Source organism: Podarcis vaucheri (assembly GCF_965113315.1).
Source record: "Podarcis vaucheri genome assembly, chromosome: 14".
Classification (NCBI taxonomy): Eukaryota; Metazoa; Chordata; class Lepidosauria; order Squamata; family Lacertidae; genus Podarcis; species Podarcis vaucheri.
Window position 1 is genome coordinate 17,453,671 of NC_138752.1, and position 20,501 is coordinate 17,474,171.

A 20,501-nucleotide genomic window follows, 5' to 3' on the forward strand; every position below is an offset into this window, starting at 1 on the left:
GAATGCCCAGAGCGAGGAATTAAATCATTATTGTCAAAAGTAGACTTACACATTAGGGGAAAGCATGACCATCAGTCCTGTGTCTCTCAGCTGTCCCTAGGTGTGCACTCAATGAGGCAATTGCTGCAACAGAGAGGTCCCAGCCTGAACTTTAGCTTATGTATCTCCTTTATTTGAGGTGTGCGCAAGCAGGCAAAGACTACGCCTGTGTGCAGGGCCATCTTACCCATAGGTGCTAGGGGTGCGGGGCACCTGGGTGCTGGGCTCTCAGGGCTGCCATGCCAAGAGTCCGGGGCCCGAGAGTTGAGTCTAGGGAAGAGCCCGCCCATCAGTCGGAGCGCCGCGACAGGCTCTTCTGCTGTGGGCGGCTCTGTGCCACAAGTTCAGGGGCGACTGAGCCAGCAAGACGCTGAGGCAGCCAGCCTGGGACTGGGTAACCTGGGGGGAGCCCCCACCGAGTGGATCTTTGCATCCCGGTGCTGCATATGCTTAAGACAGCCCTGCCTGTGTGTAACCTATTTCTGTTCCTCTCACTGCAATCCTCTTCTGGTTCTGGAAGACAGTGGAATAGGAGGAGAAGGTGTAGAAGCCCTTGACTCTCCACCAGCCAGACCTCTCTCTCTCTGCTCCTGCACCTGCGCTTCACTCTCCAATCCAGCAGCTTCTCTTGCCTCCACCTCTTGTCTCCTGGCTGATACAGGTTCTCCCAGGTCACTGCTCCCTTCTTCCAACCCTGCTTCTTCCATCGCCCACTCATCATACTGGCAGGAGCTCTGCTGGACCACTTGTGTCAGCCACCCCCTTTCCTGTATCTCTGCCAATTGCCTCCAAATTTCTACCTTCTGCATTTCAGCTGCATCCTGTTCCTGGTTTCCAGCGATTCAGGTTCAATGCCAAATAATCCAATTAAGACGCTTTCAGAAAAGTCCCTGGTGGGCTGAATATATTTGTGACATCCAGCCTACATTCAAAGGGGCCTGAGAAAGACAGTCTGACTGGAGTCGCACATGGAAGGTTGTATATTATCTGATGCTCGTCTGAGATCTTTAGTCTCATAGGGGCAGCCAGCAAAGTTAGTTCAGAATCTGAAGTAGGTGGGGAGCTTGGAATCCGGTCTGGTAGACTTGGGCAGCTCCAAGGAGCCCTGCTAATGTAGCTGCTGGATATGTTGTCTCTGCAGGGAACTATATCATGTCTAAGTAGTTCTGGAAAATGGTCCCCACTTGAGCTGTTATGGCTGTGAGCGTCACAGGATGCTTCAAGGGAACAGTTTAAGGAAATTATTATTTCTTGCAGAAAGGTATTCCTTTTAAGTAAAAGCTTCTGAATTCAACGTTTGCTGTTCTTGTTCCATTTTATCCATTTCTGATGCTGTTCACATACTCTTAAATCCACACACAGGAACTTGGGCTTGGTGACAAGGTCCTCAACCAGTGTTTCTCAAACGTGGGTCTCTAGCTGTTGTTGGACTACAACTCCCATTATCCCTTGCTAGTTGGACGAGTGGTCAGGGATGATGGGAATTGTATTCCAAAAAACAGCTGGAGACCCTGGGAAACCCTGTTCTAGACTAAAGAATGGGGTGCTGTCACAGGACTGTACCTCCCATCACCCCTGACCATTGGCCATTCTGACTGGGGCTGATGGAGTCCAATAACATCTGGAGGGCCACAGGTCCCTCACCCCTGTTCTAGACATTTCTGTTGGTTATAACAAAATAATTGGTTCCCCATTAATTAATTTAAAGATTATTTTTTAGATGAAAGCTGCATTTAAATATGATTGTGTGTCAAAATACTCAAATTTAAATATGCATTTAATTTTCAGACTAATGCGGACAGGGAATGGGATGGAATTATGAGTGATAACATGTTAATTTGGCATGGGTCAAAAATAGTCAGATTCACCCATCCCTAAGTAGGTGCTCAAGATTATTAACTGATGCTTGAGACTAGACCAGTCAATCAGCCAATCTAATTGCTCCATTTTATTGTCATTAAATCATTAGATGAGAGGTTTATCTAGCACCGGCATGAAAAGGGGCGATCTGGCAGCTTGACTCCAGTTTATGAGCAAAACAGAATTTCATGGGCTTCTGTGATGTTCCACACAGTTATCTTAACCCATTCCATCTGGGAACTTGAGATAAGCCTTGCAGCTGAGAGATTGGAGGAGGGTATTTTGGAGTTGATATATCTGTGATGTTTGGCTGCTTATTTGTGCTTGAATTTAATCTGTGGCCTGATTGGCAATTATGCCAGCCAGGCAATTTTGTAGGATTGTGACTCAGGGGAGGTGACAGAGAGAGAAAGAAAAATTAATGAGGAAACTGTCTTACTTAATTTATTATCATTATAGTGCACTTTTTCTAACAATAAGGACAAAACATGTCGAGCACAGGAATGTGCGTGTGAGAAAGTGTTCATGAAACTTGTTTGTTATAGGTTTGGGCACCATATATTTTTGCACAATGGTTTCCTGGGATCAAGGAGTAAGTTCTCATTTGTTTGGATGCATTTGAACGCCATTTTGAATCAAGATGGTGGAATGAACTTTCCAAAGCTGCACTGGTTTCAAAACAACACTTTTAAAAGCATTTGATGTTTCTTAATCATGAGAGAGAATATCACTTAAAAACCTAGTATGGTTACCAAAGAGCGACAAAACGGGTTGGGTAAGAGAAGAATACTTCAGCCATTGCATTTTGGTTGCCTGAATGCATACAGGGTTTAACTATGGCCATTTAAAAGGGACATTTTTTCAGCTAACAATGACACAGTAGATTAGCTGGGAGTGTGAAGAAAAGCCAGCTGCCCTCAGCTACAAATCTAGTGGAGAGAACTTAATGTTCCGTCTTGAGAGAGGAGACGTATAAAGTGTGCAGAGGCCATGGGTGCCTAATATAGGCAGCTGAAGCCTCACATCCTTGCAAAATCTCAACCAGAGGACTCAATAAGAAATGAATGTGGCCCTCCAGGCATGTTTATCTGGCCCTCAGGACTCTCCCCAGGATGCCTTACTGGCCCTGCCCTGAACTCTCAAGTGCTTTTGCCTGGCTGAAATGTGTCTCTGAGCTGTGATAATGCCTTCGCTGGATGGAAAGAGGGTTGTGTGTGTGTGTTTGTGGAATGTGGCATACTGTGGAACAGCGGTGTAGCGTGGGTTGCCGGTGCCCAGGGCAGGGCAAGTGTTTTGCCCCCTGGTGGACTGGGCAGCTGGAGTATGGGTGGGTGCTCTAGGGGGCATATGCAGAGCCCGAATGGAGGGTGAACAGAGCCCACCTCCAACAGGCTCCTCACCTGTCCAGACATGAGGTTCCCCCAGGGCACAGCTTTAGGAAGCTCCGGTGTTACACACTTGAAATGCAAACGCTGCAAAATTACCCTTTTAAAATGGCGACCACAATCATTCTTGACTCAGGGTTTTATTTATTTCTAGCATCCAGAGCAGGCTGCATCGTTTGATGACGATTTTTGTGCGTCTAATGCAGTAGGCTTTTCCGTGGGAAAGCTATGCCTTGATGAATGGGTGCTACGAGACATGTCGTCTTTTTCCTTTGCTGCAACAGACCAAGAGCACCACAGCTGCTCCCTTGGATGTGAAGGAGGAGATCAAGCATCGCTGCTACTATGCTACAGGCTGTGGTGCACTGTGCCTTTAAGATTATGTCTGTGTTTCCAGCTTTCTGGTCTTTCCCAGACTCAGGAGTGCCAGATGCCATCAAGAGGGGAAGTAAGAGAGTCCACGTCAAGATCCGTCAGCTTCTGGTTCTGCTTTGAGATACCTGGTGGTACCCAACACTTTCCCCCCATGTTCTCGAGATCTGATTGTTGCTGCTGCCTTTCCAAACCCTGAGTTTTGAAACATCCAGAAACTCCTGAGATGTCGTCTGGAGGTGCTTCTTCAGCAAAGTCCTGCAAGAGGTCGAAAACGGTGAAGCGCCATGCCAGCATCTACACCTACCAGGAGCCACCCCACAGGTGAGAGATTGCCTTTGGATAGGATAGGCTAGAATAGGAAGGCTATGGGGAACCAGGTGCAAAGAGAGACTGCTCCTGTTCAGGGTTGCTTTCACAAAGCTGCTGCTGAGGTTAGATTCTGTTCAGTCCTTATTAAGTACTCTTGTTTATAGGGTGAATTTGTCCTGCATTCATCCTGATTTGCTTACAGGGTGTTTATACATCTTCATGTTATTCATTCATGCCACCCTTTTCAGTGCTTTTCCTTGTCACTTTCCAAACTGCAAAAAGTCAGATTCATATTTTTTTAAGGGACTTTGCTGCACCTGGGTGACAGCACACTTCAACCCACTTCAGTTGCACAAAGCTAAATTTCTGGTATGCGCCGCAAAATAGTGACAGTCTGGAGGAGCCCTAAGAGAGGGAATTTAATTAGGTGCTGATTCACATAGTCCCTTTGGGGATTTTCTCATTCTCTCTCTCTCTCTCTCTCTCTCTCTCTCTCTCCCCCCATCTACTTCCTTGTTCTTATTAATAGAAAATCATAGATGTCCCTCCTTCTGTCACTCAGATACCCAAGGAGTCTAACACACGGTTTAAAAATGAACACACTCAGAACAGTATTCTGGGTATAGCAGCCGCGCAGTCCAAATTAACAATCTAACCCAAGCACTGCTTTTGCAACTGGCCTTTTGTAATGCCCTGAAATGACGCGTGCAGGAACCTGCATGTTAAAATTTTTAGATGCTGTTTCTCTGCACTTCCAGTGTTGAATTCCAACGCAGCGCATTTCTATTTCTGAAAGATCCCAGCTTTGATTGATTGATTTTGGCAGGGTGGCAAGCGGTTAAATCTCTTTGGTTGTTTATTTGTTCGGAGACTCGTTTTATGAATGTAGGAAAGTGTGGTCTTCTGCATCTCCTTCACACACACATCTTCACAACCACCATTACAAAGAGGAATACTGTCCATGCAGTTTATGCCTCTAGATGCTGTCTGAATTCAGTAAATGTATATTACTACTACTACTACTATTACGACTACTAGTAGTATTGTTATATGCGTACCCCACCTTTTTTCCAATGAGTTCAAGGCAACTTACATAGGTCTCCTTCTTCCCATTCCACCCTCACAACAAGCCTGTAAGGTACAGTGGCGTAGCGTGGGTTGTCAGCACCCGGGGCAAGGCAAGTAATTTGCGCCCCCTAACCCGTGGATTTGCGCCCCCTAACCCTAACCCCCAGATGTTGCGCCTGGTGTGGTCGGCCCCCCTGCACCCCCCACGCTACGCCACTGGTAAGGTAGGTTAGGAAGAGAGATAACGACTCTGGCTCAAGCTTCATGTCTGAGTGGGGATTTGAACCCTGGTTTCCCAGGTTCCAACCCAACCCTCTGACCACTGCACCACACTGCCCCTCTTATGTGCAACAGGAAATTGTTAGCCATGAGTCTTGGTTAAAAAAAATTTCAGGCACATGCTGCCTACTTCCCTCAGAGTGTAGTCCTGTGTGTATCAACTCTAATGTAAGGGGAACCCAAATAAAGCTCAGTGAGGCTTACTCCCAAGTAAGCATATATAGGATTGTTTTCCTCCTCCCTTTTCCCTTGTGTGTTGTGGATTTTTTTAGATGGCAAGCCTGTGGATAGGGACTCTCTTGATTATATGTTTGCCCCTCTGGGAATCTTTTTGGATAAAGAGTGGGGTACAAATGCTCTTAAATAGATAAATATATAGGATGGCAGCCTCAGTGTCAGAGGAATAATATTGTTCTTTTAAAACTAAGGTTGCCGTCATCATATGCATATTAACTTCGGAGCAAATCCAGTTGGGGGACCTATATCTGGCTAAATATGCAGAGGATCTGGTTGCAGAACCCTTTATTTGCAGTCCTGGGGAATTGATGGCCTTGAGCCATTTATTCTTTTATTATTTACACATACACACATTTCTAGAGAGGAGCACTGTGTTATCAGTGCGGCTCAGACGGAAGACGATGCAGAGCTGCAATTAAATGTGCAGCGAGCGCTTGTAATGGAAAACGCAGGCATGCCACTTCAGTCCTACAGAGCCATGTGTTTACAACAGGGTGGTCCAAAATGCAGGTAGTTCCCGAGGCCTTTTTTCCAGCCCTCGGCAACATTTTAACTCCCCCCCCCTCCGAAAAACCCCTTGTGCTGCCTTCCCAAAGCCAAGTAAGAGAGTTGCTGGGCTTGAGGAAGGAAGCATGAGGGCTCTGGCAGCTTCCTAGTGTTATGTACTGACGTTCTCACCCTGGGCCAGCAGGGGGATACTGTAGATAGTTATGCAAATAAGGGATCGAAAGTGACGTTCAGTGATTGGATAGTTTTTGAAAATTGTTACAGTTACGTTGTACTGGAGCTCTATATAAGCAGGCTGGCTGAACCCTTCAGTTCAGTTCTGTTCTGGCCTGTGAATAAACAAGAGCTGTTTGAAGAATCGCTGTGTCGTCTGATATGTTCACCCACAACTTAACACCTAGAGTCCCCCATCCTTCCTCCCAGAGCCTAGAGAGCCCTTTCCCAGCTTTGGGAAGAAGGTAGAAGGGCTCTAGGACCCTGGGAGAGCTTTGTGCCTCCTTCCCAAAGCCCACCACATCACTTATACAGCCTTGGGAAGGCAGCATGAGGGCAGGGGGCACTCAAATTTTGGCCTCCCCCCCCCCAACATGACAAGTACAGCCCATAGGTTCCATGTCTTTTTCCCCAATTTTTTTTATTGATTTTCCAAAATTTTTGAACAAACAAACAAACATACATCTTAACTTTACTTGATCCAATCTTGGTAACATTGTTAAGTGACTTCCTCAAATCCCCCTGGCTGAATTTCAGTTTATATCATTGTAACGGTTTCCCAAAACCAATTTTCTCATAAAATTAACTTAATCACTTAACATCTTTGTTTTCATTTTGACTTTAAACGTATTATTCTCTAACATCACATATTTAAATCTTAAGCCTATCTGGTATTTACAAGTTTTCCCAATTAAGTTATCTTAGCATATTTAACTAAATAGTCTTTGAATTTCATCCATTCCTCCTGGTACTCCTCCTCCTTCTGGTCGCGGACTCTTCCAGTCAGGTCGGCTAGCTCTGAAAAGTCCATCATCTTCATCTGCCATTCCTCCACTGTTGGGACTTCTGGTGATTTCCAATTCTTAGATAACAAAATTCTAGCTGCAGTTGTGGCATACAAAAACAATCTAACATCTTTTTGGGGCAATTCCAAACCTATTATTCCAAGAAGAAAGGCCTCTGGTTTCTTAATAAATGTATATTTCAACATTTTTTTCAATTCATTATAAATCTTCTCCCAGCAGTCTTTCACCTTGGGGTAGGTCCACCAAATATGATAAAAGGTACCCTCCTTTTCTTTACATTTCCAGCATAGATGATCACTATTATGATATATCTTTGCTAGTTTTACAGGGGTTAAGTACCATCTATACATCATTTTCATAATATTTTCCTTTAACACCGTACATGCAGTGAACTTGACAGTGGGTTCCATGTCAAAGTACTCTTGTGGCCCACTTGGTATAAAAAGTTAACCATCCTGGTCTACAAATAAAGTGTCTTGGTCAAGCCTTGAAGTCAGAAAAACAGGTAGACCTGCTTATCTGGGACAATTTCGGTTCTCTCAGTTTCTTATTTTAACAATCTTAAATTCAGTTCTCCACATTTCTGCAGCAATCTGGGATTCTCTTAAGGAAAATAAAACTGCCCAGGAAATTTTCGTATCGTTTTATTGCAGGTTTCTCCCAGTAGGCACATTTTTAATACAGTTTTGACTAATGTGCACATTTTTGCAAGCAATATAATTCTACTACAATTTTTTCAGTTATTTTCACTCACATGCCCATCATTGTGCACACATTCTCCTAATGTATGCCATTTTTGTCAACACTGGTTGGAAAACTGCATCACAAAAAATCCAGGTAACTGTGAATAAAAGATGGCCGGATCATTTATTCTCTTATTGTTTTGAATGTGAAAATGTGATAGATGTGTCTTTAAATGTGAACTGAGTTGAATTTCCTCCCTGGGCTAGATTTCTCTACTTGGGAGTAAGCCACATTAAACTGAGCAATGTCTGATTAGAAATGTGTTGAATTGTGGCGTTGGGGGCTGTGTGTGTGTCAGTCTGCTGTTTAAAGCGCAGAAGCATTCAGAAAAGGTGGACTAAATTAAGTACCAGAGTCACAAGGATTGAAATATCCAACCCTCTGTTTGTATGATGGGGGTTTCTAGATAATCTGCACTGATGCAACCTGTATGTTTTACTGATGCAACCTTTTGCTTTTGGCTGAAAAATCACTGTGATGATAACTCACCTTGCGCTGTGTGTCTGTGCACATGCACCATGGGATATCGGCTGTACCTAGCAACTCAGATGAAGATAATGGGGATGAGAAGGTTGACAGCAGTGACCCAGAACAGATCTTCCAGAATATACAGTTTCAGAAGGAGATCATGGCCAACATCCGTTGCAGACCCTGGCCCATGAGGCAGAAACTCAGGGCGTTAAGGTAATGGAAATTCTCCAACGACATCAGTCATTTCTGAAATATACACCCTTGTGGGTTTTGTGATCTCAAATCATTTACATTTTCCAAGAAACAAATCAATGGCTGCATCTGCCTGTTGGCTTTTTGCAGTATAGTGACGCTGCAGAGAGCTTGCTGGGGAGACCATGCATTAAAAAGAAGGGACTCAAAAATAACTTTAAAAAGGTTTTAATAAGAAAAACAAAAACTCCATTTACACTAAATACATCAACAAACCAGACCCAACCACCAACCCATCCCCCAGGGTAATGGGAGAGCTAGGTGCTGCTCCTTATATACTCTACCCAGATGCTGACACACCTTAATCAAATACAACTCAGCAGCACCTGCTATGTTTCACAGCTGTAAAGCTCGTTAGTTTGCTCTGGCCCTTGCTCCGGCCCCTTAAAGACATACACATCGGGTGGAACAATGATGAACCTTTACATTTAAAGAAACCATTCAACATTTCCCCTGCGGTTCATCATTGTGGAACAAAAACATAAAGCATACTTTGTGCATGTTTTTCATGTGTAACCTTTGGAAGTGCTTTTGTAAAAATGTCTGCAATTTGATTGTCACCTGGAGCATATTCAAATACAACCATTTCATCAGCAATTAGTTTGTTCCACTGCATGAGATGCATCACAGAAAATTTCAAAACCTTTGTCAATACATGTTGTAAACTGCAACCTATAATGTTTGGTATGTTTAAGGTACATTACCACTCTCTTAAGAGCAGAGAAACATTGCGTAGTGGGCTTTTCCACAAATTGATGCATCTTTTAACAAAAGCTTAACTGTTTCATATTTTACACTTGGTGAATAGCACAAATCATAATCTTCGCCTGGAATTTGTTGAAAACCTCTAGCAACTAGTCTTGCCTTGTACCTTACAACTTCATTTTGTCATTCATTTTAACTCTATAAACCCATTTTGAATCAATAAGTCTCATATCTGGGGTTTGTGGTACGAGAGACCAAGTGTTATGCTCTTTTAAAGAAGCTATCTCAGAGTTCATAGCTTTATACCAATTTACAGCTTGGTGCTTAGGTAAATTCTGAACATCATTGTAGCTTTTTGGCTCAAAAACCGCCTTATTGGCATACACAGTATTAAAATGTTCATCTGCGAAACGTTGTGGCTTCTGCCTCTTTCTATCTGAACGTCTCAGTCCAGAAGGAGAGTCAGACTCCTCAGACTTAATGGGACTCAGTGAACTACTAGTTTCAGGTTGTAAATCATCACTGTCAGACTGAAGAGGTGCCTGTAGGCTAAGCTCACGGTCAGAAAACTCAAGAGAATCTAACCTCACCTCAGGTGCCTGTGACTTTAAATCATCAAACAAATTATCAGATTCAACAGGCTTTTTGTCTTTTTCTATTAATTCAGAATCACCATTTCCTGCTGCTGCTGCTCCTTCTTCCTCTTCTTCCTCAGTATCATTTATACCATCAGTATCTTGGAAAACAGCAACTCCATTCCAATTTACAGTTTGTATCATGCTTCTGGTAATATGAAATTTGCCAGTTGCTGGTATGTAAATTCTGTACGCCCCCTGCTGGTAGCCCATTAATTTTCCCTGAACACTACGTTCACCCAATTTCTGCTTAGCAGGATAATGCATAATTACATCTGAACCCCAAATACGTAGGTATTTCAGATTAGGGCGTTTTTTAAACAACTTCTCATAGGGGGTGACATCTAAACCAGAATGATAACGGCGATTTCTAACATAACAAAAGGCATGGAGCGCTTCAGCCCAAAAGTCTTTGGGCAGATTAGCATCATGCAGATAAGTTTTAACCCCTGCCTGCAGGTCACGCTGCACAACTTCAACAAGCCCATTTTGCCAGGGACTTCGGGGGCAAGATAACTCATGAGTAGTCCCCTGCGCTTCCAGGAATTTCTCAAAATCTTCAGAAACAAATTCCCCGCCCCGGTCAGAAAACAGGTTCTTAATTGGTTTGTTAAAGTGCGTTTTTACCCAGTTGCAAAAAACCTTGTACTTCTCAAATGCTTGGGACTTCTCAGCTATTGCATAAGTCCAACAATATCTACTATACTGGTCTATGAGAGTAAGCCAGTACTTAGAACCTCCTAATGATGGTGGGAGTGGCCCAACTAAATCACAATGTACACGCTCAAATGGCTCAGTTACTTTCCTATCTGAGCACCTACCCTTGCGTGCAACCTTAATCTTATTCTTGCAACAGGATAGACACTGCATAAAGAATTTACATGGTTTTAAGTTGAGGCCATCGACAATATTCTTTGTCTTAATTACATCAGCAAAATTCAGGTGTCCCAGAATTCTGTGCGCCATGTGGACACACCCAGAATGTGGTCTTACATTCCTCAACCCCTGGCTTAACTGTTCTGCTCTGCAATTTATAGGCGATTGGGAGTATGTGCGAAAATACAGTCTATATAAACCATCAGATTCCCGGGCATACAATAGACGTTTGTTCCCCTCGAAAAACTCACACATTGACTTTAAGAAACGCACAGTTATGCCTTGACGAGCAAAGCACCTTACTGACAATAAATTGTCCACTGACGGGCAGTAAATGCAGTTCGCTATTGTAATGTTTAAAGAGTCAAGTTTAACAGTCCCCCTGCCAAGCGACTGCAGGACTTGTGAATTGGCTAAATGTACATTACCAATTTCCTCTTCGAAAGAAATAAACAAGCTTCGATTGTTGCAGACGTGCTGGGATGCACCTGAGTCGACAATAAAAGAATTCCACTTGGCACCTTTAATTCTTTTACGATCTGTAGTCCGAGCGTGAAAAGCTCGCGGCTCGTTTCTGTCCCTACTATACGATGCCGGCTGTTGGGCTGACAACCGTGATTGACGAACAGAAACAGGCTTGGGAGTACTTTGCTTTCTTTTGGATCTGCAGTCCCTTGCAAAATGTCCTTGCTTATTGCAGAACCAACAACACTTTGCAGCTTTAAATGCAGTTGTATCACCACAGGTTTGCATATGGCGTTCCTCATTCTTTCTGGAAACAGGAGTGCTTATGGCACAAGCCTCCCTTCTATCCAACTCGCCCATTAATCTTGCCGTTACCCCTTCCACAGTTAATTGTGCTGGTGGAATGGCAGATATCTGGCTAGCTATACCATCAAAGTCCTCATTAAGGGAACAAAAACATACTGAATATCAGGTATCTCCATGTCCCTTCGAATTAACTCGCCGCGTATTGCCTCCAGACGTCTCAAGTGTGCTGCCAAATCACCACCAGGCTGCAACTTCGTCTGGTACAACTGCTTGAAAAAGGTCAATGCAGACGCTGACTCTTTTCTAACATGCACTGCTGCAAGACTGTCCCACATTTCTTTGGCAGTTTTCTTATTTCTTATATAGACTACTTGCTGGTCGCTGACTGCCAAATTAATTATCGCCCTGGCTTTTGCATCTCCTTTCGACCAAGCATTAGTTACAGGGTCAGGAGGGTCATCAGTTACATAGGTCCATACTTCTCTAGAGGTCAAAAGCGCCTCCACCCGAAAAGACCATAAATTATAGTTCTCATCTGTCAGCTGTGGGAAGACCAGAGCCTTCTCAGCTTCAGGAACCCGGTCAACCATTCTGGAACTCTTCCAGTCCCACAAAAACTACGCTAACAGGAGAAGGAGTTTTCAAACCTTTCTCAGAGTCCAAAAATATGCAGTCATCCACTCAGCAGCTAGGCCCATAACCAAAGATGTTGGCTTTTTGCAGTATAGTGACGCTGCAGAGAGCTTGCTGGGGAGACCATACATTAAAAAGAAGGGACTCAAAAATAACTTCAAAAAGGTTTTAATAAGAAAAACAAAAACTCCATTTACACTAAATACATCAACAAACCAGACCCAACCACCAACCCATCCCCCAGGGTAATGGGAGAGCTAGGTGCTGCTCCTTATATACTCTACCCAGATGCTGACACACCTTAATCAAATACAACTCAGCAGCACCTGCTATGTTTCACAGCTGTAAAGCTGGGTCTCGTTAGTTTGCTCTGGCCCTTGCTCCGGCCCCTTAAAGACATACACATCGGGTGGAACAATGATGAACCTTTACATTTAAAGAAACCATTCAACACTGCCTAGTGATAAGCAGTAGGTAATATTCTGTAAGTCAACAGTAGAACCATTAATCTGCAGGATTTCAGAGGGTGATCTTCTTAGGTCTACCTGGAAATAATACATACATACATACATACATACATACATACTAACTATCTGGCCAGGCCTCCCCAGCCACTCTGGGCAGATTCCAGCAGGATATTAAAAACACAATAAAACATCAAACATTAAAAACTTCCCTAAACAGGGCTGCCTTCAGATGTCTTCTGAAAGTCAGATAGTTGTTTATTTCCTTGAAATCTGGTGGGAGGGCGTTCCACAGGGCGGGCGCCACTGCCGAGAAGGCTATGTCAGGGCTCCTTCAGGCACTGTAGTGGTTAAACCCCCTTCTTCCTTAGTTTTTGTTTTCTTAAATTTCTTTGTTTAAGAGAAAACATTGAGTGGAATTACAGGCCCTCCAAGTGTCCCAGTTTTCCAGGGACAGCCCCAGATTTACAGAAGTCATCCCGGTTTCTGATTTGATCCCAGAATGTCTCACTTTTTCTTAGGACATCCCTAGTTTCATCGGAGAAATGCTAGAGGTTATAGAGTTATGCGACCCCCGAGCCAAGTAAACCTTTAGAAGACATCTGAAGGCAGCTTTGCATAGGGAAGGGTTTTTTCTAATGTGGAATGTTTTATTAAATTTTTATATGTATTGGAAGCCACCTAGAGTGGCTAGAGCAATGCAGTCAGATGGGTGGGGTATAAATAATAAAATTATTATTATTATTATTGAATCGGACATCCCTCTTTTCATCAGAGAAATGTTGGAGGGTATGGATTTAGCATTGTTGCAATGCTCCAATTTCTTATAAGTGTAGAGAGGGGGGGGAAGGTCCACAAGGCAGCTTGCATTTTGCAGCAGTAATTCGCGCTCCTTGGCAAGTTCGTTAGATGTTATTTATGAGAGGGGGACGTCAGGAGCTGGGGATGTAATGAGATTTTGGCCACGCGGAATGAATCTCTTGTCTTCCTCGGCAGACAAGCCAAAGAGATTGTACTGAAGTACGAAGGTCGGCTGACTCGAACGAGAGGCTACCAGGCAGCCGGAGCTGAGGTTGGTCTGCTTTTCATTACAAGCTCCTGAACTCCCTTTCCATGAAAGTGATTGAGGATTTCCATTTGCAGAGGGAAATGTTTCCAAGTCATCATTATTAGCTAAATGGGGGAAAAAGAGGGCAGCAAGGTAGAGGTTGCCGGCGTATCTGTCTGGCACAAATTCTGCAGGCGAAGCTTTCACAGCCTTGCAATATATATACAGTGGTACCTCAGGTTACATACGCTTCAGGTTACAGACTCCGCTAACCCAGAAATAGTACCTCGGGTTAAGAACTTTGCTTCAGGATGAGAACAGAAATTGTGCTCCGGCGGTGTGGCAGCAGCGGGAGGCTCCATTAGCTAAAGTGGTGCTTCAGGTTAAGAACAGTTTCAGGTTAAGTACGGACCTCCGGAACAAATTAAGTATTTAACCTGAGGTACCACTGTATAGGACAATATATATATAAAGGACTAGTGGGGCGTGTCTGTCACCACCCAGGAATTTTTAGAAGTGTAATTTCTGAGTTTGGACCCATCGTGCCAGAAATTGCCCCAAGTCATGCCCAAGTCACATGCTGGTCTGCCATCTTGATTCAAAATGGCAGACAGCAACATGGGCAAAAACTGGCTCCCCCACCTCAGGAGTCCTCCTGCCAAGTTTAGTGTCAATATTTCAAGAGGCAGCCAAACTTTTCGAGAACCGTTTTCCCAAATATTGTTACAGATTTGGGAGGGATCCCTCAAACCCTATAAATTAATACAGTGGTACCTCGGGTTACATACGCTTCAGGTTACATACGCTTCAGATCATCCATGAATCTGCCCAACCCTATTTGAAAGCCACCACTGCCTCTTGTGGCAGTGAGTTCCACAGATTTAACTGTGCTCTGGGTGAATTGCTCTCTCTTTATCTTCTAGCATTCAGCTCTGTCTTATGTCCAATACAGTGGTACCTTGGGTTACAGACGCTTCAGGTTACAGACTCCGCTAACCCAGAAATAGTACCTCAGGTTAAGAACTTTGCTTCAGGATGAGAACAGAAATTGTGCTCCGGCAGCGCGGCGACAGCAGGAGGCCCCCTTAGCTAAAGTGGTGCTTCAAGTTAAGAACAGTTTCAGGTTAAGTGCGGACCTCCAGAACGAATTAAGTACTTAACCTGAGGTACCACTGTAAATGGTAGTGTTTACCCCTTAGCCATTTCTTCTCCTGACGATATCCTTCAAGGCAGTGGAGGTTTAGATGGTCTACCTTCTCAGATTGAAAAGTCCCATCTACCCCACACTTCCCTCTCCAGAATGTGCAGAAACCACCTTCTTGACTGTTGCACCCACCAGTGGCGTAGCGTGGGGGGTGCAGGGGGGGGCCGGCCGCACCGGGCGCAACATCTGGGGGTTAGGGTTAGGGGGCGCAAATCCACAGGTTAGGGGGCGCAAATCCACGGGTTAGGGGGCGCAAATTACTTGCCTTGCCCCGGGTGCTGACAACCCACGCTACGCCACTGGCAACCACTAATGGTCATGTTCGCTCAATCCACCAGAGCTTGTTCTCACATGCAGAGGAAGTCGCTGACTCACCGAGGATTTGAGACCCATCAGCTACCGTCACCTGGTTTAGCCGACCAATCAAAGCTGTTCCTGGAGTGTGGCTGCTGTCACATGCTGAGAGCTTCTAGGAACCATTGATGGGAGCTGAGGTACTTACTGAAGTGTAGGTGGGTTCCCACGAGGCAAGACACAGCAATAACAGCAAGAAGCTTTATTGAACCACATAACTGGGAAACAGGGGCAAAGCAACTGCTTATATACATTCTTGACAGCTTGGGCCACTCCCACTCCCAACGTGATTGGCTGTCTAAACTTCCAAGCTGCGAATCATGACTCACGAGTTCAAGGGCCAATGGCAGAGGCCCAAATCCTGAAATGTTCTGTGATTGGACATCATGTATCGAATCAGAACACAGGAGCTCAGAATCCTTAGTCCAGACTCAAGCTCAGGCAAACACAGACCACTGAATACAAAACACTGACCCTCCCTTAACACCCCATACACCCTATGGAAGTTGTAGGCTAGTCACATCTGGAGGCCAGCAGATGCCACTTTGCTGCTTTACAATATATTGCCTGCAAAGCTTTATCTGTGCCATTGGTGTGGTTTTCTGATTGATCAAGAAGGTCTGTGCCATCTGTTAATTTTTTGTTTAATTAAAATACTTCCACTTACAGCAATAAAGCCTTGGAAGACCCATGGAATTAATTAGCTTTGACCACAGCATTGATTATTCATGAGTTAAGAAAAATCTGGCTTGAAAGAAATGGACTGTGCATGAGCAACTAGCGACCAGAGAAGGCGGCCTCTTGAGATTGACTAATGGGCTGAACCATCATAGGCACGGCAATGTTATTGCTTTCTCAATACCATGGAGCAAAAGGGTCAAATGAGAAATTTTTGCCCAAATCGCAGTTCAGCATGAAATTGAGAGTTACTCCATGAGCAAAATGTCTGAGGAATTTTAAAAGAAATACAGTGGTACCTCAGGTTAAGTACTTAATTCGTTCTGGAGGTCTGTTCTTAACCTGAAACTGTTCTTAACCTGAAGCACCACTTTAGCTAATGGGGCCTCCTGCTGCTCCCGCGCCGCCAGAGCACGATTTCTGTTCTCATCCTGAAGCAAAGTTCTTAACCCGAGGTACTATTTCTGGGTTAGCGAAGTCTGTAACCTGAAGCGTCTGTAACCTGAGGTACCACTGTACATGTTATCAAATGTCAGAGAACTTTCTCCTCTGGGCCAGGTTTGAGGGGGACATTGGGGGTTCCCAGCGTCATTATAGTCATAAGTTTGTTTGTATTTTGTTTTGCCAAAAAGTGTGCCCAAAGTGGCTTGCAACATATGATATGAACACAAAAGTTGTTGTTGTTGTTGTTGTTGTTGTTGTTGTTGTTGTTGTTGTTGTTGTTGTTGTTGTTAATACCCCATCTATCTGGATGTGTTTCCCCAGCCACACTGGGCAGCTCCTAGAATAATAATAATAATAATAATAATAATAATAATAATAATAATAATAATATGATAAAACATCAAACATTAAAAATTAATAGAGAAGACTTGGTTGTGGCTGGGGAAACCCAGCCAGATGGGTGGGGTATAAATACAACAACAACAACAAAATTAATAATTATTATTTTTATTAAACCACTCTGGGAATTGTAGTTCTGTGAGAGGAATTGGGGGGGGGTGTCTCTTAACAACTTTCCAAGCCCTTAACAAACTACACTTCCCAGGATTCCTTGGGGAAAGCCGTGACTGTTTAAGGTGGTATGATACTGCTTTGAATGTACAGTGCAGATGGGACCTAAATGTTGAGAACGATCCCTTGTGTGGACAGAGTGTATTCCTTTCATGTGAACTAAAGCTGTTTCTAATATGTCTGTGTTTTTCCTAGCTGTGGCGAAAATTTATTCGGCTTGCATATAACTTTGTGGTCATCTTTATTCCCTGGGAAATGAGAATTAAGAAAATAGAAAGTAAGTATGGAGGGAGGGAGGCTAATTAACTAAGATGTTGCCTGTCATGGCAAAGTGCTGGGAATAAGGCTTTCTCTTTGGCTTATTGAAAATATTATATAATATTATATTAGAGATAGATAGATGATAGAGATAGATAGATAGATGATAGATGATAGATGATAGATGATAGATGATAGATAGATAGATGATAGATAGATAGATAGATAGATAGATAGATAGATAGATAGATAGATAGATGCTTCCAACATTTGTCAAATTGAGCCAATTAAAAAAGATTAAATGAACATTTCCTTATTCTTGAGCTGAGGTTCTAAAGCACACTTCCCTCAGAGTAACACTGCAATCTTGCATGTTTCTACTTGGAAGAAGGGATGGAAGAATCTGACAACTTCAGTCTGTCATTTTTCCTCCCAACCTAAAGTTTAGTTCGTCTCATTTCTGAATCAGTTTGTGATTATCAGTGCTATTTTGGTGGAAAAAGAGGTGCCAGAACTCACCACGAATGCCTTCCGTGTTCTTTTAGCATGGCAATTGCACCCATCTGAGAGGTTCTGGGTTCCGGTGAGTTCCGGCAGGGGGGAAAACCCTGATGATGATGATGATGATGATGATGATTTTATTTATTTTTTTCAAATAATTTTTTATTATTTTTCAATATAATCATACAATTTTATCCAAATTTTACCTGATTTCAACAAAATTTTGGACTTCCTTCAACTTCTCTGGTAATCATCCATTTTTACCCTTCAGTACGCATTCCTTTAATTGCATTGCCATTTGTCATCCCTTCCTTTTCTATTTACTTTCAGCAATACCTCTTAGAATTTTACAGTGCTTCTTGAAATCCCACTAGCGTTGCTTGCACCTCACATATATTTTTCAGATAATCTGCAAATTTTTCCCCAATCCTCGATGAACTTTTGGTTTCGGGCATATCTTATTTTCCCAGTCAGTTTGTCCAGTTCCGCATAGTCAGTCAGTTTCATTCTCCATTCTTGAATCGTCGGTATTTCCTCTTGTTTCCATTTCTGAGCCAATAGAATTCTTGCTGCCGTAACTGCATACTGGAAAAGTTTACAGTCTTTTCTTCTTATGTCTTTTCCTGTAATCCCTAAAAGAAAGGCTTCTGGTTTCTTCACAAAAGTGTATTTTAACATCTTTTTCAATTCATTATATATTGCTTCCCAGAAACTCTTTACTTTCTTACATTCCCACCACATGTGGTAGAATGTTCCCTCTTTTTCTTTACATTTCCAACACTTATTACATGTTTTATACATTTTTGCCAATTTTACCGGAGTAATATACCATCTGTAAAACATTTTCATTACATTTTCCTTCAACCCCATGCATGCAGTAAATGTTAAACTTTCCTTCCATAATTTTTCCCAGTCTTCAAATTGAATGTTATATCCAAAATCTTTGGCCCACTGTTTCATTACCGATTTAACCTCTTCGTCTTTCGTAAACCATTCTAACAGTATCTTATACATTTTTGACAGAGTTTTATATTCATTATTTATTATCTCTGTTTGGAACTTTGAGTCTTTTTCTGCATATCCACTTTCCTTTATATCTTTTTTAAACATTTCATTTACCTGAAAGTAATGCAACCAATCATAGACATAGTCTTTAACATATACGTATGGTTTTAATTTCCATTTTCCTCCTTCTTTAGTTGTTAATTCTCCGTATGTGGGCCATTTCCCTCTCATATTAATTTTCTTTACGCTCATAGCCTCTAACGGAGATAGCCAGTGTGGAACTCTTGGCTCCAGGAGGCTTTTGTACCTGTCCCATACTTCTATTAATGAACCCCTGAAGATGTGGTTCCCAAATCCTTTATGAACTTTCTTCTTATCACACCATAAGTATGTGTGCCACCCAAATCTGTTATCAAAACCTTCTAAATCCAATAACTCTGTATTTTCTAATTTAATCCATTCCTTTAACCAGCAAAGACAAGCTGCTTCATAATATAATTTCATGTCTGGCAGGGCGAAGCCTCCCCTTTCCTTCACATCTGTTAGTAATTTATATTTTATTCTTGGCTTCTTGCCCTGCCAGATATACCTTGATGATGATTTTAATGCGGTGTGAAAATTCGCCAGCATTATTCTGTGAATTTCTCCTAATGCCTGGGAGAGGGCAATCTCTGTGGTAGCCTCTTAAGTTGCCAAACTCCCTCCCCACAGGAGGGACCTTTGTTATGCAGCTACCATCAAATGCTGAAGACCTTCAAATGCTGAGGACCCAGGCTTTTGCCACTTCAGATGTATGTTTTTAGGGCCCGTGTTGTTTCTGTGGGGGCAAGTTGTTAGAAACTCTTTTTAATATTGTGTTTTAATTGTTGTAACCCATCCTGGGACCATGGGGGTGAAGGGAATAGAATAGAATAATCATGCTAATACTCCCTTCCCCTTTTGTGGTTGAAGGTCACTTTGGCTCTGGAGTCGCCTCTTACTTTATTTTTTTGAGATGGCTATTTGGAATCAATATTGTTCTCACCATCATGACAGGAACATTTGTTGTTTTACCAGAGGTAAGGAATGCTTGTTCGATGGTATTTCTTGGTGGGATGTGTGGAGAGTTCTTATTTATTTATTCAGAAGTTTATTATTGCCAGTATTTTTTTTTTAAAAAAAAGCAGTGGTATGTGCATTTTATTTATTTATTTATAAATTAAAGCATGTATATACAGTCATACTTCGGGATGAATACGCTTCGGGTTAGGCAAATTCGGGTTGCGCTCTGCGGCAACCCGGAAGTAACTGAGCACGTTACCTCCGGGTTTCACCATGCGCACATGTGCAGACCGTCAAAATGATGTCATGCACATGCACAGAAGCACTGAAACGTGACCCACGCACGCGCAGACATGCGGAACGGATCCCGTTCGCATCCCGAGGTACCACTGTATTGCATTTTGGCCCTCAAAAGGGCCATTCCAGGTGGTTTGCATACAATTTAAAAATTGAAAGCAATAAATATCTAGGTGGTATTGTGGTCCTGAGCTGTTTTCACATACCCTCCAACATTTCTCCGATGAAAATAAGGACATCCTATTCCATAAGAATAAGAATAAGAATAAGAATAAGAATTTTATTATTTATGCCCAGCCCATCAGACTGGGTTGCCCCAACCACTCTGGGCAGCTTCTAACATATATAAAAACATAATAAAACATTAAACATAAAAAACCTTCCCTTTACAGAACTGCCTTCCGAAGTCTTCTAAAAGTTATATAGTTACTTATCTCCTTGGCTTCGGGGGGTTGCATAACTGCACACCCTC

General features: G+C 42.9%; 1 protein-coding gene across 3 annotated transcripts in view; it reads left to right on the top strand.

Annotated features, from left to right (window-relative positions):
• The window catches only part of TMC3 (transmembrane channel like 3), a 50,990-nt gene that overhangs the window by 8,196 nt on the left and 22,293 nt on the right, over positions 1–20,501 (top strand). The window contains exons 1-6 of one of the 3 annotated variants that reach the window (XM_082198332.1): positions 973–1,300; positions 3,439–3,980; positions 8,363–8,506; positions 13,626–13,701; positions 17,123–17,204; positions 19,643–19,749. In XM_082198332.1, the coding sequence (XP_082054458.1) occupies positions 3,883–3,980; positions 8,363–8,506; positions 13,626–13,701; positions 17,123–17,204; positions 19,643–19,749 (507 nt within the window). In that variant the 5' untranslated portion in view covers positions 973–1,300; positions 3,439–3,882. Of the gene's footprint in view, positions 1–972; positions 1,301–3,438; positions 3,981–8,362; positions 8,507–13,625; positions 13,702–17,122; positions 17,205–19,402; positions 19,483–19,642; positions 19,750–20,501 lie in introns of those variants that run through there. The other 2 variants (XM_082198333.1, XM_082198334.1) reach the window with 2 other exon arrangements.